The 22,335-nt window shown below is 46.1% G+C and overlaps 1 protein-coding gene across 1 annotated transcript in view; it reads left to right on the forward strand.

Moving 5' to 3' along the window:
* The window catches only part of EPS8 (EGFR pathway substrate 8, signaling adaptor), a 143,456-nt gene that overhangs the window by 86,126 nt on the left and 34,995 nt on the right, over positions 1-22,335 (forward strand). Inside the window, exons 4-10 of the mRNA XM_081212198.1 lie at positions 283-350; positions 5,034-5,195; positions 5,456-5,605; positions 14,952-15,034; positions 16,467-16,603; positions 17,824-17,910; positions 19,128-19,213. Coding sequence (XP_081068324.1) covers positions 283-350; positions 5,034-5,195; positions 5,456-5,605; positions 14,952-15,034; positions 16,467-16,603; positions 17,824-17,910; positions 19,128-19,213 — 773 coding nt within the window. The remainder of the gene's footprint in view (positions 1-282; positions 351-5,033; positions 5,196-5,455; positions 5,606-14,951; positions 15,035-16,466; positions 16,604-17,823; positions 17,911-19,127; positions 19,214-22,335) is intronic.

The following is a 22,335-nucleotide window of genomic DNA, read 5'->3' on the forward strand; positions in this document are numbered from 1 at the left end:
GAGAATTGCAGTCCTTTCTGTGCTTTGAATCAACCCTCCTCCTTCAGCTTCTGGTGTTTAACACATTGTATGTAAGCAAAGCAGATGGAGATGTATTTGAAGGCTACTAATCTCAGGATAAATGGCACTTTAAACATACCCTGTGCAAAGAGCAAGCTGGAATGTGAAAATGAAGATGGTAAATCTCTCTTTTTCTTTCTTTCTTTCTTTCTTTCTTTCTTTCTTTCTTTCTCTCTCTCTCTCTCTCTCTCTCTCTCTCTCTCTCTCTTTTTAAAAAAACAGAGCAAAGGAAGAATTATGCCCGCGATAGTGCCAGCAGCATATCTGAAACATCGCAGTACCACGTGGAGGTAAGAATTCTACAGATTTATTTGTATTATTTCATTTACAATATTTATTAACCTAATTTTCACTTGCGGGATTTGATGGAAATAGCTGCTGCAATGCTGGACAAGCCTGAAGATTAACCGTCAGACTTAAATTACTTGTACATTTACATCCCTCCCTAACATAAATACAGACTGTGCTGTTTAATGGAAGGATTGTTCAAACTTGGACTAGGGGAGGTCAGGGTTGAAGGCACTGATTAACCACAACCCAGCTGCAAGGATGGAAAAAGTGAGAAGAATTCTGTGCGCCAACTCTTGAGGGAGAAAAGTTAAACAAGTGTTGCTGTTGTTTGCTTTTGTCTTACTAACTTTCAGCCTGCCTCCCTTCTGTTTTAGAGAAACTAGTAAGAAAAGGGAAGAAGAATCAAATTGTTGATTGATTGATTGATTTGTGAGCAGAAACAACCTTAAACTGGAAACCTAAGACCTAAGGACCATTCGCCCTTGTAGAGCTCACAACAGCCATATCACCCCTGCTAAGCCGCTGAGAAAGCCTTGCTCCAGGCGCCTCTTCAGTTGGTGGTTAAGGTCATGGTGACGTGAGCAAGGCTTTCTCTGTGGTGATGCCACAGTTAGGAAACACACTCCCTTGTTTAAATTAATGCTTGAAGTATGCTACATTTTGTAGAACCCATTGTGTTTTCTGATCAGTTTCATCCAACATCATGTTTTTTAACCTTGCAGTTCTTCTGTAACGAATGGGGTGTAGGTTGGGCCGGAAGCTGCCTGCGGCTCCATTCAAAAACATTCCTTAAGGCAGAAATAAGCCTTGTTGCATTTAGCACCTCAGATGTCGACCTCTGCAAGAGCTTCGAAAGAGAGAGCTGGAGCAAGTGAACGTGAGCAAGGGGTGGCTTTGGAAAACCCTGATTTCGTGCTCTGTGCGAACACAGAGCTAGGATTCTCAGAGTCTTTTTAATGAGGCTGCCATCCTGTCAATGATTCTGAGTTAACCCCTTAGCTTAACTCTAAGCCTCTGGTGCACGCCTTTGGTCAAGGAAGTAAGCGGAGAGGCTCATGAGTCTGTGGAAAGCCAAGCAGAGGTGCAGCAGAAAATGAATTAAGTGCTTCTTTGCTCACCTTGGGCTGAGTGGCTGCACAAATAGTAATGAGGGCCTTGTAAATGTTACTTCCCACACACTTCAAATTAAACCTCAGTGAGTTTCCAGGCATACTCCAAAGAGCAGGTTTTGACCTTTAAAACTCTGAAAAGCCTGTGCCCTGATTGTTTGAAGGAACGCTGCCTCTCTTTCCTTCTCTGCCCTCCGACAGAGGCAATGGAGGAGGCCCTGTTGAGGGTGGCTCCACGGTCTGGGAAATAGATGCATGGAACCAGGTCCAGGGCCTTTTCAGTTGTGGCTCCTGATTTTTGAGATTCCCTTCCAAAGGAGGCTTGCTTGGCCACCTTAGCCCTTGATTCTAGGAGGGCTTACTAATTTTAGACGGCTTCTATGGATTATAGTAATTCATCGTGTATTGAAACTGATTTACCGGTTGCTTTCAGTTGTTCTTACTAAACAGTTTGTTGATACACATAAGTTGTTCAACTCAGATGCTAGCTGCAAACCTGTTTTGTTTTGTTTTCTACACTTGGCTTTTTAAATGTAGACACTGTATTAAAAAGCCCAGCAGAAACAGGCACATACAAATGAGCTCAAGGTGACTTTGATGGTTCTTGCCCTCTCCATATTATCCTCACAATAACCCTGTGAAGTAGGTTGGACTGAGAGTTGGTGACTGGCTCAAGTTTTCCCACCGAGCATCATGGCCAAGTGGGGATTTGAACCCTGGTCTCCCATGTCCTAGTGCAGCGCCCTAACCACTGTGCCACACTGCCTGTTTAGCTGGCACCTACATTGCAGATCTTAGAAAATTGTCTGTCTGATATAGTATTTTGTTCTAATGTTTTACTGTTTTCCTTATCTGCTGTTGCAACCTGCCCCGGGCCCTTAGGGCAAAGGGCGGGTTACATTTTTGTATTTTAAAGTAAAACAGAAACGTTATTCATTTGTGTGTGTATCTGCCCCCCCCCAATCTAGGTAACCTAGGAACGAGAGGTAAATATCCTAACTAAATAGCCAATAGATTCATCTCCATATGGAGTGACAAACTGGATATGCAAAGACATAAAGATGAAATAACGTGCAGTTGCACAAAACAAATATTTTCCGAAGCCTGTGTCTGCATCCAGACACATTTAAACTCATCAGTCATCTTCAATAACAGAGAGATAAGTAGAAGCAATTGTAAATAAGAAGCAACTGTTGTTGTTTAAAAGAAAGAAATCTTTTAAATTGCACATGTAAGTCATTTCAGAAACACCATTGTGGTTGTCGGTGAAATGGGTTTTTAAAAGTAAACCTCTGCCCTGAATTTTCCCCTAGCCCATGGGTTGGCAGATAAAAGCCCGGGGGCTGGATCTGGCCCAATTGCCTTCTGGATCTGGCCCACAGGCTTTCCAAGAATCGCTGCGTGGATCAGCGTGGGGATTCTGATCATTCCCGTCCCCGCCCCCACACCATGGCGGCGCCTCCTCCCTCCCTCCTCCTGGCTTCTCCCTGCCCTGCCTAGAGGAGGAAGGGGGCTGGGCTTTGTTGAGCCACGATTGGCTAAGCGCCATTTTATTTTTTTAAAAAAATCATATTTATTGAAATTTCCAAAAAAAGCAAAAACAAAAGAAAAAGAAAAAATAAACCTTAACAAATTAAAACCTTACTTTCATTAACATCTTTCCAGGACACCCCCAACCCCCTCCCTATTGTATTCCCCTTTCATTAATTTAGTTCCACAAGTTCTTACTCCCAATTTAAAACTTATTTTGTTTAACCCACTATTCAATTTAGTAATATAACCACTTTCCCTTTACATTCCACCATCCCTCATCATTAAAAGAAAGCCCCCCCCAGGCCCACCCCAATTTCCTTCCACTAATTCCCTTTTTTTGATAAACACGTCCAAACAAGGTAAAGAATATTTTAAAAAATTCAAAAAATAATTGTACACCCTTTGGATTCCAGGTCTCCCCCCACCCTTCCCCGGTTTCGAATCCCCATGTCCATCAATCTATCTACTGTCAGCCTGGAGATCTCACGTCCATAGCCGGTTCCACCTTGTCGGTTTTTTCTTTTTTTAGTAATGTTTAACTTCAAACGCCCAGTCTTAAAGAGGCCCCTAACAGGCCTTTAGTTTTCCTTGGTCTTCCACAATAATATGGCTCCTCCCTTGTTCTTTCCAAGTCGTCATCAGTCCTTTGTTCTTTTTTCTCACTTTCTCAGGTTTCTTTTCCTGTTCCTCTGCAAAAACGTTCTAATTCAGAAATTTGATGCCTCTACAGAGGTTGTTGTTAGTTCAGGAACAAAAACTTACGTCCAGTCCCTTCCATTCTTCAATAGATGATTCTATTGTCTCCTTTAAATATAAACACCTCTGTAGACAAAATACTGTTTCGTTTTTGCAGCTTTCCCAGAAGATAACAAGTCCTGTACGATTCCAAGAGTATTTTTCCACTTACGACCATTCTTGTAATGTACCAAAGCCCCTCTAGGGGGATTGTAGTAACTTTGTTTCCTCAAATCCAAAAGTCAAATTGTTATTCCTTATTTTCGACAATTTATATCCAAATTGTAACAAAACTAACCAGCAAAGTCCTCATAGCAAAATCCTCTTTATATTCTCCAACTTTGACAGCTACTTTGACAGCTGTCAAAGTCTCTGTCTCTCTTCGCCAGGCTCTCTCGCGGATCGCCCCGGTTCCCGGGGGGGGGGTTGCACTTTCACTCTCACCATCCACTCTTCTCCTCCAGCACAGTTCTTATAATTTCCCATCGTGGAATTAATAATTTTTATCAATAAACAGAAGCAAAGCTCCTTTCTCGACCTGAGTTGCCAAATCCTTGTTTTAAAATGTCTACAATAGGGGGGAGACTGACTTCCTTTTTGGATCTCCCCCGCTCGTGCCGAATCCGAATTTTTTTTTTCTCCTTTTAAGTCCGATTTCCAGATTACTCACGGGTTGCTGTTTAAAGTCCAAATTTTCAATAGAAGAAGTCAGCGCTCTCCGTTGAATGGCATGCGGCTTCGCTCGCCAGGGAAAGCAGAGGACTCATAGCACCACGCCACCCCCATCCCCCGCTCCATAGCCTTTAAAAAGGCTCCTTCGCGGGTTGGGGGGCGCTAACGGTGCCCGCCGAGTCAACCATGTCCACGGGCTCCGTGCCCGTGGTTTTTGAGGGTCCCCGCGTCGCCGGCGCAGTAGGACCCAACCCCTGCCGAGCAGGCTCCCTCCGGAGCTCGGAGGGAGTCCGCCATTCGGCGATGGCGCCAACCCGGAAGTCCGGCTAAGCGCCATTTTAAGCAACTCCTCTCTGGAGCCAGCCCTTTTGCGCTGCTCATCATCCCTCCACTGCCGCCACTGCTAGCCCCTGCTGCTCGCAAGGCACAGGTAAGCAGCCACCGGGGCTCATCCGGTACTGTGGAGAAGGGAGGGGAGAGCCAGTGGGTTCCCCCTCTCCAAAATATAGTCCAGCCCCCCACAAGTCTGAGGGACAGTGGACCGGCCCCCTGCGGAAAAAGTTTGCTGACCCCTGCCCTAGCCCCTCTTTAAAACCACATCCATTTTTTATCTGTTTTCCTCGTCTCCCTTAGCACTTGACCACTTTTGTCTTGGATCGGAAAGAGGCCATGATCACGGTGGATGACGGCATAAGGAAACTGAAGCTGCTGGATGCCAAAGGCAAAGTGTGGACACAAGATATGATTCTCCAAGTGGATGACAAAGCTGTCAGCCTGGTGGACTTGGAATCAAAGGTACCATGAAAAGCCTTTTAAGCATTGTGCCTTCGTATTTTCAAAGTTGCTGGGGAAGAGAGAAATTGTCTTGGGGCTAGGGGGAAACCGCTTTCTTTTTCAGGGTTTTGTATCATTTTTAATAACTGCTTTACAGTCCTCTCTGTGTGAGCAATAGTTCGTAAGTCACGGAGCTTCTCGAGCTTCCACGCAATTGGGTTCTTTGATTCAGTGGCTTTGAGTAATAATTTGAAGATTTGCCATCAAATCTTCCTTTGCAGAATGAGCTGGAGAATTTTCCCCTCAGCACAATCCAACACTGCCATGCTGTGATGAGCTCCTGCAGCTACGACTCCATCCTTGCCTTAGTTTGCAAAGAGCCAGCCCAAAGCAAAGCAGATCTCCACCTTTTCCAGTGCGATGAAGTTAAGGTAAGGCAAAAGACAGAAACGGAGGGCGCTTGGCCTTTTAACTTTGCTTCGCTTAGGGCTTATCCACATCCACCTTTCCTCTGCTCTTTCGTTCTTTCTTTGTTTGTTCAATAGATTTTATTAAGGTTCGAAAGAAAATATACAAAGGTTAATATCAGATATCCAATGTCTTTGTATCACAGATAAAAGAAACCAATCTAAGTAGAAACAGAAACCAAAAGGAGGGGAGGCGAGAAAAAGGAAAGGAAAGGAAAAAAGAGAACTTCCTATTCTTCGTCTGTCAGCTATATATAGAAAATTACTCAAATGCAGGTTTTGGTATCTTCGGGTGTCTTCCCGTGTAAGAGTTGGGGTGTCTAGGCGACGTTTCGACGAGGTCTCACTCGTCATCTTCAGGCTGGTGCTTTCGGCTTCTTGTTACTAGAACAGAGCAGGATCTCAGTGTTTGAGTTCCTATAAATAGTGTTGAGGGGGTGTGGTGTATAGCCTCCAACGTTCTGGGCAGAGAGGAAGTTCCCAGGTTAGTGTGCCTTTTCTTCTTTTGTTCCTTAATTACTTGAGGGATATCTTGAGTGATTTCTTGAGTGATATTCTGAGTACCACTTAGGAGGGTCATTAGGTGTGGATTAGTTGCTAAAGCTTTCGTGTCTTGACCTCTTGAGCTTGTGAAGAGTTTTTCTGAGAAGATGGCTGTACTGCACTTAGTTGTGCTCTGGCTTGGCTTCGTGTATATGGGCGAGCTGTGGTTTTGTGCCCTGTGCCAGCCAGATCTGTGTAGGGATTGCAGGGGGGTGCAGCATCCGGAGGTGCCACTATGGTTTGGCTACTGGATGGTGTCTGTAATTTATCTGTGGAGAGGGTCTGGGTTTGGGTCTGGTGTGGTTGATTGGAGATGGCGTTCTGTGTGCCTCTGGTTCTGGTGTCGGTTTTTGTGGGGAGGGCTAATTTCCAGATGTCTGGCAGGCGGGACGTGTCGTCACGCTTGTTCATGTTGTGAGGGTGTTTCTCTATCTCGATGGCTTCCATGATTATTCTCTTGTGGTGATGTTCCATGTTAAAGAGCAATTTGGAATCTGCAAAATTAATTTCGTGTCCTGTTTCTTTCATGTGTTGGTAAAGAGAGGAAGTTTTTTCTTCTTTTTTGACGGCATTCTTGTGTTCTGCGATACGTGCATTTATTCGTCTGTTTGTTTGTCCAATGTACGTGGCTGGGCAGACTTTGCAGGGTATTTCATAGACCCCTTGGTTTTCTAACTGGATTTTATCTTTTGGGTTTCTGAGGATATTAGCTATTTTTTGGTTGGTGCAAAAGGCTGTTTTGATATTGTGTTTATGGAGGATTTTGCTAATTTTATCTGTAGTGCCCTTGATATAAGGAAGGAGGGCCATGCCATTGTTTTCTTCTGTGTCTTGGTTTTTGGGGGGTGTTTCTTTTTGGATTAGCTTCGTAACCCTGTTTTGTTGGTATCCGTTGGCGATTAACACATTTGAGAGATTCTGTAACTCAGTTGTCAAGTGGTCTTTGTCAGCCAGGCGTTTGGTTCTGGAGATGAGAGTCTTGGCTACGGAGTTTATTTGTGCAGGGTGGTGGTGTGATTGTGCATGTAAGTAGCGGTTGGTGTGTGTTTTTTTCCGGTAGATAGTGTGTCCTAGGGAGCCATCAGGTTTTTTGTAGATTAGGACGTCAAGGAAGGGAAGTTGGTTGTTGGCTTCTATTTCCATAGTGAATTGTATTTTGGGGTGTAGGCTGTTGAGATGTGTGAGGAAGCTATCTAGTTTTTCCTTCCCGTGTGGCCAAATTACAAAGGTGTCGTCAACATATCTGAGCCAAAGTTTGGGTTTGTGTGAAGAGAGATACAACATCGAACAACTTGTGTGAAGAGAGATACAACTTCACACAAGTGCCCATTAATGAAGCCTTGACAGCCATTCAAAACAAATACAATCCCCCCGAATACATCCTGGACCTGACCAACCACTGCCTAACCAACACGTACTTCATCCACAATGGACAAAGATACAAACAGATAGAAGGAGCACCTATGGGATCACCCCTCTCACCGGTCATCGCAAATCTGTACATGGAACACTTTGAAACCAATGCTTTAGACAAGTCAGAACACAAACCCAAACTTTGGCTCAGATATGTTGACGACACCTTTGTAATTTGGCCACACGGGAAGGAAAAACTAGATAGCTTCCTCACACATCTCAACAGCCTACACCCCAAAATACAATTCACTATGGAAATAGAAGCCAACAACCAACTTCCCTTCCTTGACGTCCTAATCTACAAAAAACCTGATGGCTCCCTAGGACACACTATCTACCGGAAAAAAACACACACCAACCGCTACTTACATGCACAATCACACCACCACCCTGCACAAATAAACTCCGTAGCCAAGACTCTCATCTCCAGAACCAAACGCCTGGCTGACAAAGACCACTTGACAACTGAGTTACAGAATCTCTCAAATGTGTTAATCGCCAACGGATACCAACAAAACAGGGTTACGAAGCTAATCCAAAAAGAAACACCCCCCAAAAACCAAGACACAGAAGAAAACAATGGCATGGCCCTCCTTCCTTATATCAAGGGCACTACAGATAAAATTAGCAAAATCCTCCATAAACACAATATCAAAACAGCCTTTTGCACCAACCAAAAAATAGCTAATATCCTCAGAAACCCAAAAGATAAAATCCAGTTAGAAAACCAAGGGGTCTATGAAATACCCTGCAAAGTCTGCCCAGCCACGTACATTGGACAAACAAACAGACGAATAAATGCACGTATCGCAGAACACAAGAATGCCGTCAAAAAAGAAGAAAAAACTTCCTCTCTTTACCAACACATGAAAGAAACAGGACACGAAATTAATTTTGCAGATTCCAAATTGCTCTTTAACATGGAACATCACCACAAGAGAATAATCATGGAAGCCATCGAGATAGAGAAACACCCTCACAACATGAACAAGCGTGACGACACGTCCCGCCTGCCAGACATCTGGAAATTAGCCCTCCCCACAAAAACCGACACCAGAACCAGAGGCACACAGAACGCCATCTCCAATCAACCACACCAGACCCAAACCCAGACCCTCTCCACAGATAAATTACAGACACCATCCAGTAGCCAAACCATAGTGGCACCTCCGGATGCTGCACCCCCCTGCAATCCCTACACAGATCTGGCTGGCACAGGGCACAAAACCACAGCTCGCCCATATACACGAAGCCAAGCCAGAGCACAACTAAGTGCAGTACAGCCATCTTCTCAGAAAAACTCTTCACAAGCTCAAGAGGTCAAGACACGAAAGCTTTAGCAACTAATCCACACCTAATGACCCTCCTAAGTGGTACTCAGAATATCACTCAAGAAATCACTCAAGATATCCCTCAAGTAATTAAGGAACAAAAGAAGAAAAGGCACACTAACCTGGGAACTTCCTCTCTGCCCAGAACGTTGGAGGCTATACACCACACCCCCTCAACACTATTTATAGGAACTCAAACACTGAGATCCTGCTCTGTTCTAGTAACAAGAAGCCGAAAGCACCAGCCTGAAGATGACGAGTGAGACCTCGTCGAAACGTCGCCTAGACACCCCAACTCTTACACGGGAAGACACCCGAAGATACCAAAACCTGCATTCCTGTACCCGTGAAAATCTACGAAAGCAAAATTACTCAAAGCATCCACTCTCTATAAACAAATATTTTATCCAGTCCTCAAACCCAGATATCATAAGTTCATGTTCTTTTTCATGCAACGAATCTGGGGAGAGGTCTTTGGGAAGGCTGCAATTGGCCCTTGAGCCTCAGGTTCCCCACACTTGAAGACCTAGAGGCTTAAATATGCTTTTAATTAGGAATGCAAGAAGAGTCCTGCTGGATCCGACCCCAAAGCCCATCTAGTCCAACACCCTGTTCTCACAGTGGCCGACCAGATACCTATGGGAAGCCCACAAGAACAGCTATTTTATTGCTGGTGCAAAGTGAAATACTTTTAATCTTGTGACTTGGGTTTTCTGATTTGATTTTTGAACTGCCTCAAGAAGGGTGGTTGCTGTTGGTTTGCTCTGAAAGGTGGTGTAAAGTAGTACAGTGGTGCCCCGCAAGACGAACGCCTCACAAGACGGAAAACCCGCTAGATGAAAGGGTTTTCCATTTTGGAGGCGCTTCGCAAAACGAATTTCCCTATGGGCTTCCTTCGCAAGACGAAAGCGCATAGGGAAATCTCCGGGACAGCGGGGAAGCGCAGCGCTTCTTCCCCACTGTCCTCGGACCTCCTCCGAAGGCTGGCGGTGGGGCGGAAAGCCCTTCTCCCCGCGCCAGCCTTTGGAAGGCTCCGAAGGCTGGCAGTGGGGCGGAAAGCCCTTCTCCCCGCGCCAGCCTTCGGAAGGCTCCCCCGAAGGCTGGCAGTGGGGCGGAAAGCCCTTCTCCCCGCGCCAGCCTTCGGAAGGCTCCTCCGAAGGCTGGCGGTGGGGAGAAAAGCCCTTCTCCCCGCGCCAGCCTTCGGAAGGCTGCTCCGAAGGCTGGCGGTGGGGCGGAAAGCCCTTCTCCCCACGCCAGCCTTTGGATGGCTGTCCTGAAGACTTGCGGTGGGAGGAGGGTTTTCCTTCCCACCGCCAACATTCAGAATGCTGTTCTGAATGTTGGCGGTGGGGAGGAAAAACCCTCCTCCCACCGCAAGCCCCGGGAACAGAGGAGAAGCACTGCGCCCCTTCCCCTCTGTTCCCGTACCTGTCCTGAAGGCTTACGGTGGGGAGAAAAGCCCTTCTCCGCACCGCCAGCCTGGCAAGCGGTTTCCATAGGAACGCATTAATTGATTTTCAATGCATTCCTATGGGAAACCGTGCTTCGCAACACGAAAAACTCGCAAGAAGAAAAAACTTGCGGAACGAATTAATTGCGTCTTGCGAGGCACCAGTGTAAATTGATTACCTGATTTATTATTTAACTAAGACCCATCTAGGACAACATTCTGTTTCCAACAGACATCAACTTCCGTTGCCCTCCAGATGTTGGGCCACAGCTCCCATCAGCCCCAAGCAGCATGGCCAGTGGTCAGGGGCGATGAGATTTGTAGTCCAGCAACACCTGGAAGGCACCAGATTTCTTAGCTATGCAACAAACCATGGTTTTTCAGACTGTGATCGAGTCCAAACAGGGCCAAAGTGTGAACTGACCTTTAGCTAAGCCGCTCAGTCCAGCTGCAGGCAGAGCTCATTTTCCTGCCGCAATAATGTTTTCACCTGCTTGGCCCTCAGGGTATCCATGTAAATTGCTTGGATAGTTTACTCTGCCACACTGAATCAACTGGACATATATTGGAGGTGACATTCTGTTTTCTCCCGAATAAGATGCTTTTGCAAAATACTGAAGGGAGATGTCTTGTTTGGGGATGGAATGCTTGTTCTGCAGCCATTGTCCGTAGCTGGATTTCTATTTTATTTTTTAATTTCTTGTGAACAAACTTGATCCAAGTGTCCCCCAAGCTCAAAGGAGCGTTGGTGAATGTTGGCAGCCACTGAAGTGTGTTTGTCAGCATTTACTGGTGAACACCCCAAAACTGGGGAACAGATGGTGACTGTCAAACATTCCCCAGTGTACATCTTGAGCAGTTGGATATTCACAGAAGATTTCCACAGCTGTCAACATTCATTAAATTTGGGGCATTCCCTGTACTAGACAGATTAAAATATATAACTCCTTTCCTTTAAGCCTTAGTGTTGTATCCAGCTAAATTCTACTCACAGGAAACTCAGTGAAATTAAGAAAGTAAGAAGAGCTTGTTAGATCATACTAATAACCCATCAAGTCCATCATCTTGGTCTTGTAGTGGCCAAACAGGTGCCTGTCGGAAGCCCATGAGCAGGACCTGATGAATTAATCCTAGATCGGTCATCTCCCATCAATTTCAGTAGGTCTACTCTGAGTATGGCTAGTACTGGAGCATATTCACAGGAACTTCATTTGCTTTACCAGCCCCTGCTCTTTATATCCTCTTTCTATATACCGCAAAGTATGGCCTGTTGAAGATCTGATGCTTTTGGAACTGTTCCAGTGATAGTAACAGGACGATGTCTGGTTGGCCCATGTGGCTGCCTAGCAGAATCTGTTTTCCCAGGACAACGGAAGTGGGCTCCAAGAATATGTCAGAGCTGCAGTGTTTTAGGAGATCGTAATCGTGAGTGTAAGCAGGCAACTTCCGAACTATCCACCAAAGCAGTAATTGTAGCTGCTTAAATTTGTTTCCTGCCCCTTAGCTTCCTTGCAAACTCAAGAATAGCCTTTCTGGTTATATCAAAGGTCCTCTCTGTGGTTATAAACAATAAACAAAACACCTAAAGGTGCACGACCAAATGTGTACAATTTCCACATAAATCTTTAGATCCAAAATAAAGACCCCCAAAATTAACAGCAACAATGCCTCCAGGCAATACCTGGTTTTCAATAATCAGATAAACATCATGATGTACTGATATATCACAATGTCTGAAATAAGGATGGAGCTATGTAGAGGCACTGGCTGGTTTCATTGTGATTTGTGATTTTTGCATAGCACACGCACCATGATCCGTGATATATTGATAGGTCATAATTCCCGAAACCGATATCACGATGCAGACTTCAAACTAGTTTTGGACGATACATGGCCGAGCCCTACTCATGAATAGTTCACATCAGACAATGTGACAGGCTCAGTCAGTACCTCTGCAGTGAATTAATGCCCAAGAATTCCTGAGTTGGCTGGCTGATGTACTTCGAAAATGACTGCCAGAGCCCGTTACGAGGAAATCAGGGAGACAACGATCAGAGCCTTCTTTCAGAGTCTTACTTTGACAGGGCAGCAGAGACTGATCAGCCCTGAGCTAAAAGTGACTTTTAAGACCGTGACGCTCCTGCCTGACTGGATGAGAATGTGATAGTTTTGGCTTGCAAAGAGAAGTGCAAAGATCACTGACTAATATTGGCAACTTTACCCTTGTACGGTTTTTAAAGAGCAGCTGTTCTGTATTTACTTGGAAGTGGAAGATTTGCTGTGTGCCGAATACCCTTTTTAATTTATTTATTTTTTGCTGGTGTGCCAATAACCTCGAAGCAGAGTCTGGCTTGCTGCCAGCCAATATCCCTAAAGATTATTGACTCCCACCTATTACGGCTTTCCTGAGGTGGTTGGCATGTGAGCAGATTTAAGCTGCAAACAGCAATCTGTATCTCATAGGTGCAATCGAGCTCTGTAATGAGGTTGGCACCAGTCTGTCTCAGAAGACAATGGAGGATAGCAGCTTTGGAGGTGAAGTTGGAATGGCTGGAGAGTTACAGTGCCTGCTGTGGCTGAAGAGACCAATATGAGAGGGAAGAGAAACACAAAAAAATATAGAATGGTAGATTTGGAAGGGAACCCATGTAGTCAGCCCTTCGTAATGCAGGAACCACAGCCTCTGAGTAAAGTGAAAATGAATGGCAATACAGTGGTACCTCGCAAGACGAACGCCTCGCAAGACGGAAAACCCGCTAGACGAAAGGGTTTTCCGTTTTGGAGGCGCATTGCAAGACGAATTTCCCTATGGGCTTGCTTCGCAAGACAACAGCCCATAGGGAAATATCCGGGACAGCGGGGAAGCGCAGCGCGTCTTCCCCACTGTCCTCGGACCTCCTGCCCCCGCCGCCCCGCTTCGGAACGCTGCTCCGAGGCCGGGTGGGGGGGGCGGGAACACCTGCCCCCGCCGCCCCGCTTCGGAACACTGCTCCGAAGCCAGGCGGGGGGGCGGGAACACCTTCTGAAGGCGGGCGGGGGGCGAAAGTCTTTGCTCCCCCCTGCCTGCCTGTCCCGGAGGGCTTTTGAAGGCAGGCGGGGGGGAGCAAAGACTTTTGCCCCCCGCCCGCCTTCAGAAGAGGTCCAGGACCTCTTCTGAAGGCAGGCGGGGGGCAAAAGTCTTTGTCCCCCCTGCCTGCCTTCCCAGGGGCTTTTAAATCGCCCCGGACAGCGGAGAAGTCCTCCGCTGTCCCGGGGTTTTTTAAAATGCTGGGGGTGGGAAGAAAAGCCCTTGTCCCCCCCCCCCAGCCTTCAGAAGAGGTCCGGGACCTCAGACTGTCCCCGGACCTGGTCTGAAGGCGGTTTCCCTAGGAACGCATTAATTGATTTTCAATGCATTCCTATGGGAAACCGTGCATCGCAAGACGAAAAACTCGCAAGACAAAGAGACTTGCGGAACGAATTAATTTCGTCTTGCGAGGCACCACTGTATAATCAGGACGGACTCAGAAATATCATTCGCTGGAGGTATTTGCTCTGCCACAGATGGAAGCAGGATTATGTACTAGATATATTCTCAGATCTACCAGGGCTCGTACATCCTGACAAAACCCTTCAGGGATGTGGTAGAGCCTGTTTGGCTTAAGGCAGGGATGGGGAATCTTGTCGGAATCTCCCTTACGACCGAGCTGATAAAGCTCATCTTCCCCCGGCCGAGTCCTCCACAATCGCCTCTGACGTGATTGATGACCTGAGCCTCTGACAAGGCTCCAGGCACAACCCATTCAGCAGAGTAACAAAGCAGTAGAAGTGATGCGATTTATGACTACATTGCTATGCTTTATTTTCTAGCTACGCAGACAGAAAAGTAATAATCCTCTCTCTGTGAGAGCAGAGAGCAACTGAAAAAAACAAAGGAACAGAAACCAGTAACGTCACATCCGTCTCCTGTCTTCCGTGAGACTTCCAACAGCCTGGAATGTCTCTGGAATGTAAACAGAGTCTTGTGACTCCAAAGCACTGCACAGTGGCAAACAGAAACTAACAAATCTGTCATGTGTTCAGCTACAGGTCTCATCATCACCAACCATTGGCTATGCTAGATGGAGCTGATGGAGAGTTAGGTCTCTCCAGATGTTGATGGACTCAAAAGGTCCCCATCCCTGATAGAGATTACCGGTACATACTTACAGTGTGTTTGATAGCCTGTGAATTTCCAACACCCCAAAGTGATGGCTGAATCAAACTTGGCAGTGATCCTGGGATGAGGCTTCAGCATTCCCCATAACCCCTTACTTCTTACAGGGACTAGCAGAACTTGGATAAATAGTGCAAACCACATTCTAGATGTGCTTAATTTGTGTGATCTATGCATCTGCCCTGAGACCTGCGGGTATAGGGCGGTATGCAAATTTAATAAAATAACCATTCTTCTTATCTTGCTGCTGAATTTGGGTTGCTCTCTGGGCAGAATTTTGCTTTGCTCAGCATCTTCTTAACACAGCCCTGCTTTTAAGATCTTACGCTATTTGGTATCGAATTTTCTGTTTTCACCTGTTGAACTGCTTCTGCCCAGGCAAACTTGATCCACGAAGACATTGAAAGTGCAATCAGCGACAGCAAAGGGGGGAAGCCAAAGAGGAGATTCGAAACACTCAGGTAAAGCTTACATTTTGATTTGCCAATGCTATCCTATATTCTTCCTAACAGTGAACTCAACTGCGGAGCACCGATAGAAGTGGGGTCCAAATGCAGCAGAAATGAGAGAAGATGGGTAACTTGTCAGTGTGCTTGCAGCATCCTTGGGGCTTAGTCCAAGGCAAACTTCCTGAAAGGAGGTAGACAGGAACTCTGCACAAATAAATATATATGGGATTATTATGTGCTCCACATGGGTTGTTCCACTGTTACAGCAGGGATTTTTATTTCCTCTTCTCCCTTCTGAGCCCTAGAAATCTGTCCTACAGGGTCCTTCAGCCCATCAGAGCTGATTATGAGGTTGGAGGGGGTGTAAGGCTACAAGGGATAGGTGAGGAAGAAAAAGTTCTGTTGTGTGCACAGATATCTGTGTTGGTTATGGCCCACAGTGTAGTTGTTGTTGTTTAGTTGTTTAGTCGTGACCCCATGGACCAGAGCACGCCAGGCACTCCTGTCTTCCACTGCCTCCCTCAGATCCTTCATGGATCACTGCCTTGCCATGGCGAAGGGGCTTAAATAACTCAGAGAAGCTATGAACTATGCCGTGCAGGGCCACCCAAGACGGACAGGTCATAGTGGAGAGTTTTGACTAAACGTGATCCACCTGGAGCCGGAACCGGCAAGCCACTCCAGTATCCCTGCCTGCCAAGAAAACGCCTTGGACAAAAACAACAGGCACAGTGTAGTACTCTGTACTAAAAATTATTAAATTCTTTAACAAAAAGAGCTAAACACTTTCACTTACTTTGTCTTCCCTGTTCAGCAGGGAAGCTTTTGCTTCTTACAGATTATGGTACTCAGGAACAGAAATGTGTAGATTAAGTAGTAGTGTTTTGTTGCGGGACTCATGCGTGTAGAAATGCTTGCAACCTTGAGCATTCCCTGTTTTTTTGGGAGATGGCCCACTCCCTCATGGGCACTTAGTCTCTTTCCACAATAGCTCCTTTGAAAAAACATCACACCCTGCCTGCAAATTGGGAAGGGGGGCACTTTCCCCACCTATTAGTGAAATCTCTTCTTTCATAGATGCTGACAAATTATCTTAAGTTCTCTGGAAAAGTGTGTCAGCTCTTGCTCAAAAACACATACATTTATTTTAGCGGTGTGTTATTTTGCTTTTAGACTTGCCCCTGCTGTACAAAGACGATGATATTACTTTGGTTTCGATATGCACGGCATTCAGCCTTATTGAAAGGCTCCTCCTTAGATTCAGATGTATAATTTATTGATGTTGCTTTGTGCTGCTTGCTAGGGAGAGCCAGAGATGGCATGCAGCTGAGAGTTCAGAGTACAAGGGTTCTCTCTCTCCCCCTGCTATTCTAATAAACCATTGGAGGAAAAAGATTTCATTTTCTCAGCATTTCGCTTTTGATTTGCCATGTCTCCCACCCAGGATGCTTTCCAAAGTTGACGGTGCCATTCCTCCGCCTCCGAGAGCACCAGCTCCCGTCCCTCCAGGTACTGTCACTCAGGTGGACGTCAGAAGCCGGGTAGCAGCCTGGTCCGCTTGGGCAGCTGAACAAGGAGACTGTGAGTGTTGCGGAAACCGTGAGATAACCTTGCATGGCAGAGACTGGCATCGTTCTGTGCCAAGGCTGTCGGTTGCATGGCCTTGGGCTGTATGTGGCCTGTTGACCTTGTCTGTGACAAACCTCCTCTCAGGGTGTAGGCAAGGCTGTCTGAACTCCACACACAAAACCGCCACATTAGTTTGGATGACTTATCAAGAAGAGCTAAATTCTGCTTTGTATTGTTTATTCTGGGTTCTTTAATTTTTTTGAGGGGGCGGGATTTTAGGCTACAGTGTTTTGCACATGTACCAGGGAAGAAGCTTTGTTGAACATTGATTTCTGTGTAAAAATGCATACAGTTGCTTTGCTGTGGTTTTTCTTGCCATGGAGAAGGGCAGTTAGCTAATCTGAGCAGTGAAGTCCCAATCTCTGAAAATCTTATCCAACCACTCGGTTGGCTCCTAGGATTTCAACAACCACAGTTTGTTGCCCAAAGCAGGAACAATCTCACAGGTGATCCAAGTCACTACTGGTTGCTTCTCTTAGGCAACAACCACACCAGACATTTAAAGCACTATGATGATGCTTTAGTAGGAGTAGGAGTAGTAATGGTTGTTGTTGTTGTTGTTGTTGTTGTTGTTGTATGCCTCCCATCTAACTGGGTTGCCCCAGGCACTTTGGGTGGCTTCCAGCAAAATATAAAAACACAACAAATCATCAAACATTAAAAGCTTCCTTATACAGGACTGCCTTCAGATGTCTTCTATAAGTCATATAGTTAGACAGTCATGGCTTCCCCCAAAGTATTCTGAGAGCTGCATGTTAAGAGTGCAGAGAGTTGTTCAGAAATCCTAATTTCTCTCAAGAGCTACAATCCCTATAATGGTTTGACAATCATTCCCTCTTGACAGGGAAGCCTGGAATCTGTAGCCCTGTGAGGAGAATAGGGATCTCCTAACAACTCTCCTCACCATTAGCAAACTACCGTTTCCGGAGTTCTTGAGGGGAAGCCATGATGTGGTATCATAATGTTTTAAAAGTTTGCTGTGAATGCAGCCTTCCTTTCCCATCACGATTCATTTCACATGTGACACACATCGTTTGTGATGGACTAAGAAATAGCCCTTCTGTTTCAGGTATTGTGGGCTGCATATTGTGGGTTGCAAGTTAGTGGACTTTGAAAACACTCTAGGTTCCTGTCCAAGTTGAGTGGATCAATTGGTATGTTTCCTTCCTTAGTTGAGAAATCTAGACAGTACCACGAGCACGAAGAAACGTCTGAAATGATGGCAGCCAAGATCGACAGAGATGTTGTAAGTGAAAGAAGTGTGTGTGTGTGTGTGTGTGTGTGTGTGTGTGTTCTCATCATGTTGTCCAAATCTGGTGAGATGTTGGGTGTTATCTACTTTGTGAGGTGGGAAGACAGTTAACGGGTGCAAGGCCTCTTTGCTTCATTATGCTACATTTCCAAAGGATCCAACCCACTTTGAGTTCCTGCCTCAAATCTTAGTTGTAAATGGAGTTGAATAGCAACCCGCTTTCTCCTTTTCATTTTTACCATTCCTGGCTAGTTATTCAATTTCTACCTCAACCATTTTCTCAAAAGAGCCCAGGGCAGCACACAACAAAAACAGCAAAACAATATTTATTTGTTTGACACTAAACAGTTATTTTAAATATTTATAAATATATTGTATTCATATATTTTATAAAATCAATCTAATATAAATTTAAAATTTATGAATAAATTTTAATAAATAAAATATGTATGAATGCATCCATTTTTAAACAATTTGAAACATCTGGAAACATTTCAGCAGTCACACACAGATGGTAATTTCAAGATTGCCACGAATAGCATCTTCTGGCCTGTGTATTTTAAAAAATTCATCCTCCGCAGGGAGGGCGTTCCATGAATGTATGCCGCTGCCAAGAAGGCCCTGTCATGGGTGTCGGCACCCACCAAGTGACCCCCAGTGGCAGCTGTAAAGCTAACCTTTCTTCCCTTCCTTGCTCAGAACGAGCCCTTTGAAGGTTCTCAGCCTTTTGAGTGATGTCGTTGTCCTTCTGAGGGAGATGGCACACCTGCATGGCCAAGTCAACCAGTGTAGAGATCTTTCTATGCTTCTTCTCTGTGCCACCTTTAGGCCTGCAGTCATTCCCCATCCCTTTTCATTCCAACAGAGCCCTGGCCAGCAGTGGGAGATGGGTTGCCCTTCCATGTGATCTTGAGGATCAAAACACCCAGACAGCATTTCGTTTCTGTTTCGTTTCTGTTAGATAGCCATATTTTCAACAGTAGGCACACAAAGTATGAGGGGAAAGCTCCTATCCGTAGCCCTGAAGTGGGTGTGCGCCACAGAGTCCTGATGGGCTGGCGCTTCCTGCCATAAGCCCAGTGCGTGTTTGAGGAAACGAGTCTGCTTTCACATTTTTAATTTTTGCATGTTTACAAGAGCATCTTGCTGCCTAAAGGGTGAAGGAGCAGTACCTTGGAGCTGGTTGCCTAGCAACCACGAGGCATTTGTCTTTCACTCTTTCAGATCTAGAAAATGACTGGATTGGACTTTCAGCAGAGGCCAGGAAGCGTGTGACAAAGGGCGTGAAGAGAATATTCCAGAGATACTGGGTAGCAAGGGCAAGATATACATAGGCCTTAGACCAGCCTTTCTCAACCTGTGTGTCCCCAGATGTTGTTGAACCACAACTCCCATCGCCCCTAGCTAGCAAGGCCAGAGCTCAGAGATGATGGGAGTTGTAGTCCAACAACATCTGAGGACACACAGGTTGAGAACTGCTGCCTTAGACCAACCTTGGGTTCCCCAGCTGTTGTTGGACTACAGCCACCATCTTCCCTAGCCCAATTGTCAAGGCTGATGTGAGTTGTGGTTCAAGGACACCTGGGGCCCCAGCATTGACGAAGGCTGCCTGGGAACTAACATCAGGGCCTGCTTTCCAGCTCTGGATGCCACAAGTCCATGAACCAACCTGAGATTTTTCAGACGACAAACAGTATACAAACCAAATAAATAAACTTTTAAGAAGTTTGGAGCACCTGCTCTTGGGCTCTCCTGTGCTGCACAGGACTGCTCTGTGTTGTGCACACGGTTTGTGCAGAGCAAACGTAAGAAAAGCTTTGCTGGATCAGGCCCATCCTGTCCTCACAGTGGTCAGCCAAAAGTCTGTGGGAAGCACTCTGCCCACCTGGGTTCGCCAGCAGCTGGTCTTCAGAGGCATACTGACTGTCTTGATCTGTAGGCCCAAGGGAGGGCCTGCGAGGGGGTTTGATGCAGGGATGCCAAAGGAAGACGCTAAAAATATCAGAATGGCCAGTTCTCGTGCTTTATTAAAGAAAGGTGTGATCTCACAGCCTTCAGAGCCCCGCTGCCTTTACAGACTCGGGGTCAAAGCAACAAGCAGTCATCACGACTTGCAAATAAATTGTTAGGCAATAACAACAATTTATTATTTATATGCCACTCATCTGACTGGGTTGCCCCCAGCCACCCTGGGTGGCTTCCAACAAATTAAAACACAGTAAGGCATCAAACTTTAAAAACTTGCCTATACAGGGCTGCTTTCAGAAAGCCAGATAGTTGTTTATTTCCTTAGCATTCTGCCTGGTTCCCTGTAATAGGGTTGCCATATTTCAAAAAGTGGAAATCCAGAGACAAAAATTGTTGAGTGTAGTTGTTGTCATACGCCCGGAGATTTTTACTGATTTCAGGAAATTCCACCTGGGTAGATCCCAGATACGTCCGGGAAATTCTGAATGTATGGCAGCCCTACCTGTAACCTCATTTCTTGCAGCGAGGGAGCCACCAGAAGGCCCTCAGAGCTAGGTCTTAGTGTCCGGGCTGAAAATTGTGTATAAATTTTGTAGTTATACAAAGGCAAGCTACCTCATCTGGTTTCATTAGCCCAATTAACTCACTCCTAGCTTGGAAGCCCCCTCCCAACTCTCTTCCATCTCCTAGATAAGGAGGTAGCTGACAGGCAGTCAGTGTGAAAAGCCTCCTCTCAACTAGCTAAGTGTTGCAAGCCCACAGATAAACATAGCATCAGAGTAAGCCAATTGGCATACAGTCATACCTCTTGTTACATTCGGTTCAGGTTACGTTCTTTCAGGATACGTCCTGCGGTGACCTGGAAGTATCAGAACTTCCAGCTTTCGCCGCTCGTGCCTGCACAGACGCTCAAAATGACGTCATGCGCAGAAGCGGCGAATCGCGACACACGCAGACGCGGGTTGCGTTCTGCTCATGTTGCGAACGGGGCTCCGGAATGGATCTCGTTTGCAACCAGAGGTACCACTGTATATTAAAGCAAGTATATTAAGTATGTGGGCTGATTCTTGCCACGACTAACAATTGATCCCGGAGTTATATTGACGGGTCAAGATGCCGTTTAAAGGCCTTTTGGAACATCGCCACCATTTGTTTCTGGCAGTGGAGGTGGAATATGACCATCATGGCTTCCTTGAATTTGTCTCACCTGCTTTTAAAGCCATCCACGTTGGCGACCGTCTCATGAACTGAGACTGTGCCTTGGGACGTACACCAGTTTTGCAACTGCGCATTGCAAAGGAAGACTGGTAGTCGTGGAAAAGCTAGTTTGCTGTCAGTGCAGAGTCAAGGTCTACAGAGAACCACACGACTTCCCAGAACACAGCCCAGATACTCCTTTTTTTAATCACTTAGTACATTCATGGCTGCATCGGTGGTGGTTGGCCCCCTTGGAACTGGCAGGGCAGAAAACAGGGGAGGCCCACAGGAGGGAGAACCATAACCAGAGGCAATGACTTGTGGAACCAACTAATTATTGTTAATTTCTCCCTGCTGAATTCTGCAGAAGTGCAACTGAGACTAAGGAAGAGGAAGCAGAGAGACATTGCCTCCCCTCCCCCGGGGCTGCTTGTAAATATGGAGGCAGGCAGGGACATTTGTCCTAATGGTCCAGGGGTGTGTGTGTGGTTATATTTTCATTTGCCCCCCCCTTCCCACGTTTTATCTTCACTGCTGTCCTAGCTTAGGGACACCCACTGAGCTTAAGGGCTGAGCAGGAATTTGAACCCGGGTCTCCCCAGTCTTGCCTGACACTCTCACTCAGGAGTAGCAAAGCCTTCCAGGTGGTTTCTCGAATCTACCTCCCTTCACCCTCTGCCACCACGGCCAATAAACATCTGGAGGGCTCCCCATGGACTACCTCTTCTGTAACCATTATACTATACTGCCTCACAGGCAGAGGGTGGGTGTTTATACAGCAGGCTTGAGACTTGAGTCCTGCTTTCAGGTCCTGCACAAAGCCTGACCCTGGCGGAAGCAGTCTAGATACCTGTGAAGTACATGCATCAGAAAAGTCTTTGGCTGCACTGGGTTATTAGCTCAGTCCGTAGAGCTTGAGACTCTTTACTCTCAGGGTTGTGGGTTCAAACCCCATATTGGGCAAAAATATTCTGACATGGCAGCGGGTTGGACTAGATGACCCTCGTCGCCCTTTCCAACTCTAAATTTCTATGCACCATACAAGACATTTGCTTTGCCTCTCAAGCTAAAAATATTTGTGGTTGAATCAATTTCTTTTGCCCCAGAATGCAAGAACCCTGGCTGTCGAAACAGTAATAGTTTTATAGCTTTATAATAACTGGGCATTTGAAGACTTAAGTTGGCCAGGATGAGGCGGGGTGAGTGATTAGCTGTCTGTACCACCCCAGGCAGGCCAATATTTCAGCAGTTTTGCCTGTGTGTGGGA

This window comes from Podarcis bocagei (assembly GCF_964188305.1).
Source record: "Podarcis bocagei genome assembly, chromosome: 10".
NCBI classification, from domain to species: Eukaryota; Metazoa; Chordata; class Lepidosauria; order Squamata; family Lacertidae; genus Podarcis; species Podarcis bocagei.